The 7,659-nt window shown below is 41.1% G+C and overlaps 1 protein-coding gene across 1 annotated transcript in view; it reads right to left on the bottom strand.

The window, feature by feature from the left end:
- Positions 1-761: 761 nt before the first annotated feature.
- The window catches only part of rbm24a (RNA binding motif protein 24a), an 8,200-nt gene continuing 1,302 nt past the window's right edge, over positions 762-7,659 (bottom strand). The window contains exons 2-4 of the mRNA XM_008331729.3: positions 7,394-7,517; positions 6,938-6,992; positions 762-3,226 (exon numbers count right to left, since the gene is read on the bottom strand). Coding sequence (XP_008329951.1) covers positions 2,875-3,226; positions 6,938-6,992; positions 7,394-7,517 — 531 coding nt within the window. The 3' untranslated portion in view covers positions 762-2,874. The remainder of the gene's footprint in view (positions 3,227-6,937; positions 6,993-7,393; positions 7,518-7,659) is intronic.

Genomic DNA, 7,659 nt, shown 5'->3' with positions numbered 1-7,659 from the left:
ACCTGCTGATCTCACCCATCAGGCCTTGCTGTATCCATGCTGTGTCATGGTCACACACACACATACACACACACTCTCTTACACAGTGTTCTCAGTTTCATGTTTCATCGGGGACCAAAAATAATCCCTGCGTTCAGAAGTGAGACCAATGGCAGCAGCCAGCCTTGTTGGAACATGACTGACTGATAAGAGACTAAATGAATCATTGATGAAGTGAGTCTGATGTTATCACACTTTATTTGTGCTCCGTCAAAGACAAGGTGGAGGTGAGTGCAACCTGAGAACATTGGTGAGCAGCACGCCATCATCTGTCATCTGGGTATAACGGTTATAGAAGTGGTTCCCAAAGTGTGCGGCGTGGAGCTGTATGTACAGCTGACCTAGTCTATGTTTAGCATAGAGATATTGAAGCGTAGGATTTAGACTTAAATTTGACCTTTGACCTGTGAGCTCGAGGCCAACTTTGGTGTCTCTCAAATTTTAAAAACCATTATATTTATAGGTTTATATTTAAACTTGACCTTTACTGACTTTTGTAACACATGAACTTGACATTGAAGTTAATTATACGTAATATACGTCATGAGTTTACTCAGCCAAAATGTTTCAGGAACATGTGATGGCTAGAAATGTAAAATTCAAATGTAGCTTCAAAGTTTGTATTAACTTGGTGTGTGTTTTTCTCACAGAGTAAGAGTGTATGTGAAAAGGATTTGGCCGAGTAGTAACGTCAAGAGAAGTCACACCTTACGCAACAACAATTAAACATTGAACATTTATTGCAGTTTTGACTAAATGGTATTGAACTTCTGTAGTTTTATTTTCAACAGGACCTTTTGCATTTAAATAGTAACACTTTACATGCCTTCATCCAGTGACAATGAAAAGCTTTCTGAAAAAGTTTTTTTTCATCTTTTTTTATCATATTTCCCTTGTAAGAAATAGTTCAAGTATAAAATTCCCAACAGTGTAAAATAGCCCGTATGAAGCAGAGGAAGAAGCACGACTACTGAAAAAAACTATACATTCTGGTGGAAAAGGCAGCATTGTTGCTTTTTTTTTTTTTGTAAAAGTTATTAATATTTTATTCCTTCCATCTAAACACAGAGGAGGCAGAGATCATTCTGCAAGCAAACAGGACTGCGTTTAGATCAAGGATTTCTATACAACAGGCATGAAGTACTAGTACTCTAGAGGATCAAAGGAGATAAAAAATAAAATTACAGTGCACATCTTAAATAAGTTCTACATCAACATTTTGGTTGAGTATGTTAACAATAAGTATAATAATAATAATAGTAATGGCATTACTACTACTAATCAATAACTTATATAGTCTTGAGATGAGTACAACAAAGGTATTAATAATACAGTACCGCCTCTAGGTGTCTACTCTCAGAGCATCAACATCTTCAACCCTCAAAAAAATAAATATCTTAAATAGTAAATTCTTCTCTTCTGCATATTTTCTTCCTCTTAAATAGCAGAAAAAAACAACATAAGGCACACGGACCATTGTGGTGACCACTGGGGTACAGAAGCACAGAGGTGGAAGTGCTGACAGTGATAGGGCTCAATAGTTGGTGCAGGATGGGGGGGGCACTCAGCCATGGAGCGGGGGCAGTTTTGGGTGGAGAGGGGTGTAGAGCTGGTTCCCTAACAGGCCCAGTTGGGGATTAAAAAGTGACAGCTCAACAAATGAGCACAAGTGATGCGTTCTTTCCAGAGTGGTCCGTCTGTTCTGAGAGGACCAGCTCTGCTCACCCCCCCAGCAGCTGCTCGCTTTCCTCCCTCCTCTATCTCTCCGTTTCTGAGGCACAGAGAAACACCACTGTGCTGCCTTTGTCTGCAACTGCGATGTGTGCAACTCTGGACGCATGTGTCGGCGTAGGTGTGAGTGAAAACACGTGGAAAAAAAACAACTGATTTAGTGTTTCTCATTGTCTGGAGCTGTTTTCAGTGCCTTTGTTTTCTCTGCCAAGTCCACCATTAGTCCAAGAGTCAAGTCAGGGTTGGTGACTTTTTCTGTCTTTTTTTTTCTATGTGTTTTTCTCCTTTTTTGTCTTCTGGTGATTTGTTTGCTTTGCATAGGTCAAGAGGTTGAGATGCACAGTAAAAAAAAGGGACATTCAGCATCAGGAAGATAAAAAGATATAGTTCTTCAAATGTGTGACACAACGAGCTCTGACTCCTCCACTTCCTGACAGCGGTCACATCATAATAGCTAACATGTTGCAAAAAGTTCCATTTCCCTGATTATCAGAAAATATTAATTCCAAAAAAATGCATTTGAATAGAATAAAAACAAACAAAGAGAGCCCTCATAGTGTAATAACAACAATAATAATAATAAATATAAATGTTAAGAGGGCGTCAAATAACCAAAGGAGAACAGTTCTTCTTTACACTAACGTTAAAACAGCAATAGGACTTAGTTGAACACCTACATCCACCACAGGGATTAGTTCCTGCATTTGCTCTCTAGAAATAAGAACTATACTACAAATAAAATAATGGTAATAATTATAATAATAACTAAAGGAGTAGCAACAGTAAATGTAAATCACCTTATCATGTTTTGTTCTGCATTTTTTTTTCCATTTTCAAATATATTTTTTTTTGGTTTAAGCACAGCAAGTTGGAACGTTATGGTAAAACATTACCACCATTATCATCACTATTCTCATCACTATCACCATCACCGTCGTGATCACTGTCGTATTCGTAACGCCACTGCCTGTCGGAGTCACTGGGTGGCACGTCCACCGTTAAAGCCACTCCTGCTTCCTTTTGTCTTGGATCTGCCTCCTGATGCATCACTGGTGGCTGGGCGCAGGCCTCCTCTCTCTCAACGTCCTGCACTTGCAGCGGCTGCTATTGCATGCGGTCGGTCTGCAGCTGCTGAGGCTGGTACTGAGCGAAAGCAGCAGCTGCAGCGGCGGCAGAGCCCGGGGTGGCTGTGGCTAAAGGCTGCTGGACTGCATAGCCGTAGCCGGCGGTGGTCATGTATCCTGCAGCTGCAGGTGACGCGGCGTAGGGATACTGCTCGTACGCAGCGGCTGCTGCAGCACTGGCCGCTGCTGCAGAATATTGTGCGTAGGCGGCGCCGGTGTAGTCCAGGTAGGGGGATGAAGCAGTGGCTGGTGCAGCGGCTGCAGGCTGCACATGAGGGATGACCACACTGGGCTGCACAAAGGCCTGGGGGTACATATAGTGAGCCGGTATGCTGTGGAACAAATACAAGTATCATAAGGATTCATTTGATTCACCCACGCCTCCCCCCGTCACAAACTCCATAAAAGTCAACTCCATCACACTGCAGCCAAGCGTCCCAACCAAACCATCCAGCCCCCAAACCACGGCCCCAGTCACAAAGACCAGAGAAATACCTGCTAGTAGTGATTTCAACAATATAGGGTTGCCAAAATAGAAAACTTTCTGTAAGAATACAAGTAAAAGCTCAAGGAATATTCATTATCTTTTACATTCAGTTTGTGTATACTCTTCATTTCTACCCTTACATCAAGCAGATTCACTTTTTTATTCTTTTATTCTATTTGGACTTTGTATTTGTGACTATAGAGCCACGATGGCTGGTGGTGCTGCAGGGCATTCAGAGGTGGGGGCTTACGGAGGGAGTAGACAGAGGCGATGAGCCCAGAGAAGCATTGTGAAAATGTCACTGCCACTTTGACAGCTGGACAGTTTTCAAAAAAGCCCAAGCTGCTGGTCAGACCCCTCCCGTTTGCTGACAAAGAGCCGGGGAGGCAGCAGGGGGAGCTGGGACACGGCCCCGTACCCAGAGGGATGTTTCAATTAAATAAACAGTTGTGAACAATGTGGACATTCTACTCCCCATGACATAGCCTCACTCTGCCCTGCTACACTTTATGAGCTCTGGAAACTCAGTTCCACAGCAAGAGTCAGGGCAGAGATGATCACTACCAGACAAACTCTTTTTGTTGGAGGAAATCACAAAGACTTTAGATGATCGAGCTCCTCCACAGGTCAAATCAAGGTCAAACAAAGTCCGAGCATCTACGGTGATTGTAGTTGAAACGGTCTGTCAAACAAATGAAAATCAAACTAACAAAGGCGAGTGCATCGGTCGAGACAGTGGAGAGAGAATGATGCAGATAAAAAGTGAGAGGTTAAGGATCTACTGTGGCAACCCTATATCAGCCAACCCAACAACATACAGTGAGAAGCAGAAGGACAACAGTGGGACAGGAACAGAAGTGATGAAAGAGAGTGTGGAGAGATTTAGTGTGGCTTATGCACACACACACAAACACACACACACACATAAATTTGTACAAATGGGAAAATGCTCATGTGACAGTCAAAGTCTTCTGAGAGACACACTAATGAAGCTCAGCAGGCTGGGGCAGGTTTCCAGGACTACAATCAGTGTCTAAAACACTGACTGAAGAGAAAGAAAAAACACTTAATCAACATTTATCTGGTATAAAATCTGTCTGTGGACATTTCCTACAGCTCTAGAATCAGTCTCATGGGATCAGAATTCTCCTGATTCACATTTCCATAAACCTTCAGCCACGTCATTTTTCTACTGAGCACCTTCTGATTGACCGTGAAGGCTGCAGCTCAGACAGCGACAGTGATCTTTTCACTGCATAATATTTTTAAAAACAGCGGTATGCCAACGTGAAATCAAACTCAAGGCCATCAAAGTTGAACCTCTGCTTGTCTCTGATTTCTCCACCACTGAAGTAATAGAACAACAAAGCCTACGAGGAGGGTTTGGCCACCGTATGCTGAGTCGTACCGTACAGTGTGGTATATACCTTATAGATACTCATTAAAAAAGAAGGTTAAAATATGGAAATATTGAGAGGGGGGGGGGGGTTCAGAGCCACGCTGCGTTTTCCTACTCTGTGTGCACGACACAGGACTGTCATGTTCATGTCCATGTAACTCAAAGGTCATTAAAGGTTGGATCTAAATTAAGGTTCTCTCCCATCGTGTATGGCCTCCACTGACAGAGAGGACATGAGTAAAGGCTCCAGAGGATCTAATGGGAGTGAAGTGTGCTTGTTTCTCACACAGCTGTCTTGCTCTGACAGATTTACTCACAACACTTTTATCATTACTGATATTCTAGCACAGTCACTGATGGATCTGATGTCTATCGTTTCAATTATTTGTCCTCAGGCTACTTGGATGAACTCAGTTAGCACAACGTTTGGCAAAACAAAACCTTTAAACTAATATAGAAATTTGACTTCTTTTCTTCCAGAGCCTTCCCCTTGATATATTGTATCTTAGAAACTTCTTTTCTTCCAGAGCCTTCCCCTTTTCATTTTCAAGTCTATGTAACAGAAATATAATTTTTTGGCTATATTTTATTTATATATATATTCTTATATTTATTTTCTATAAATACAACTTAGAAATACAAAATATTAAAAACTAAAAAACCGGCTAGCTAAGCTTGCTTCTAGCAAGATTGAAGCTCCTTCTGGGTTGACCTTTATGCCCTTGGCTAACCTGTAGATATTTTACTCATTGTTTGATGCATGTTTTAAATCTATATCTATATAAGAGATCTTTGACCTTCTTTTTTACATGCAGAAGATAAAAAGTTAAAATGATGTATATTTATGAACCCATTCTGAACAACATTACACACAAATACACACACGCACACACAAATGTATACACAAAGCCTTATGCGACTGCAACATCAGCATTCAGGGCTTTGTGTGGCACAATAGATGCACTTGTTTTCCTTAACACCACGAGCCCATGTGACGGAGCTCGCAGAGAGAGAAAGAGAAAGGGAGAGAGATCCAGACATTTGTTTGTGTCACAGTGGAGACCTCGGTGCATTGAGCTGAGCTGAAAATGAGTGAGCGTGTGTGGACGGACAAAGCCACGAACACACAATGAGTGACACTGACACGACAAGGGCAAATATTCATACGCACGGCCAAATACACACACGAACACAAAGATGATACGACACCACAGATAACAAGCAACGAAGTGTGACACGTCTACACCACCACAAATCTTATATATTGTTGATTATTTTGATTTTTATGGTTAACTCCTCGTGTCCCAGGAAGATGCTGTAAGCACACACACACACACACACACACACACACACACACACAGATACAGACTCTCACACAAGCAGTTAATATTGAAAGGTGAGTGGAAAGTGAAAAGTGAAACAAAAAGGTATAAAACCCACACTGGAAATCCTCATTCACTCCAACAGAACAAAAACACATCTAAATAAACACCAAAGTCAACCACAAGCTAAAAGAAAAAAAACTAAAAAGATGGCACACTTCCCTAGAAATAGGGAAAACCAAAACCCACAATCCATTCACATTATCTTTTTTTTTAAAGACTAAATTCATGAAACCACACTGTTTTTCTGACAACACCACGTCATAACTGCACACAAAGCTCTAACCACTAGAAAACACTTTTTTCTTTTACAAAATCAAGTAAAACCAACGTACATGCATCTGTAATCACCATGTCTCTGAGCTCGTTTGTGTGTGAGAATGTGGCTACAGGTAATTCCTGATAATGACTGCAGTTAGCTTAACCCAGAGCCAGCCTGTCAGACCAGAGAAAGATAGATAACATTGAGTCAGGCTGAGTGTCCAACAGTGACTACTGGACACACACACACACACACACACACGCACACACACACAGAAAAAAACAGGCAAACCTAGAAAAGGCAGTTTGGCTGGATTAACTATATGGATGTATATATGAGCAGAAGGAACTAAACACAGACAAAGTCCACCTTCAATTATCAGCCATTACATTTAGTGGAAACCAAATAACTAAACTGGACTAAACTGACATTGTTTTTAAATAATTTTTGAACATTAAAAAATTACCTCCATTCACCTCATTATTCATACAGTTGAGATAATTAAAAACTTACCCATAAGGCCTTTGTATGAAGGCAGGGTGAATCTGGGGAACGCCAAATGTAAAACCTGAGGACATATAAAATGTGAAACAAAAATGTTTATTTTGTGCATCTGTGTCTGTGACACATTACCCAACAAATCCTGAGTTTTCCTACTGGTCATGAATGCACCCCAGCACCTAACCACCTAGAGGTGCAGTGCAGTACAACATAAAGGGCTCACCTAACACCATCATTTAAATTAATATCAAACCAGTCACTCACAATCCTCTGTTCTTCTTCACCACATACTATGATTGTTGTAGCTTTACAATGGACTAATGATACTGCCCCTAGTGGTGATACTAGTTTCTGATCTCAAACACAGTAGACTCACAATGATGACGTCTGATTTTGTTTAAAGATGATGAAAATGACTGATGAATGAACTGTAATAACTCGTTCCACTTCTACATCACTGTCTGTTACCTGGCTGCATCACTCGAGGTTTGGCTCCCAGGTAGGCCAGGTTGACGTTAGCTTTCCTGCCATCAATGATGGGGTTAGGGTCCTTGCAGGCCCGGTCTGCCGCTGAGCGATCTGCCATCGTCACCTGACGGGAAACAGATGCACGTTCATTAGTGATGTCACAACGAACTCAGTGAGAATTAAAGTTTTACAAAGATATATAAATTCATACTTATAACAAATACAAAACTGCATTTGTTTATTATTATTTTTTGAAAAATTCTTAT

The sequence above is a fragment of the Cynoglossus semilaevis genome, chromosome 18 (genome assembly GCF_000523025.1).
Source record: "Cynoglossus semilaevis isolate Cse_v1.0 chromosome 18, Cse_v1.0, whole genome shotgun sequence".
In the NCBI taxonomy this organism is placed as follows: Eukaryota; Metazoa; Chordata; class Actinopteri; order Pleuronectiformes; family Cynoglossidae; genus Cynoglossus; species Cynoglossus semilaevis.
Note: the sequence above shows the minus strand (reverse complement) of the source record. Positions and strands in the feature narration are given on the sequence as shown.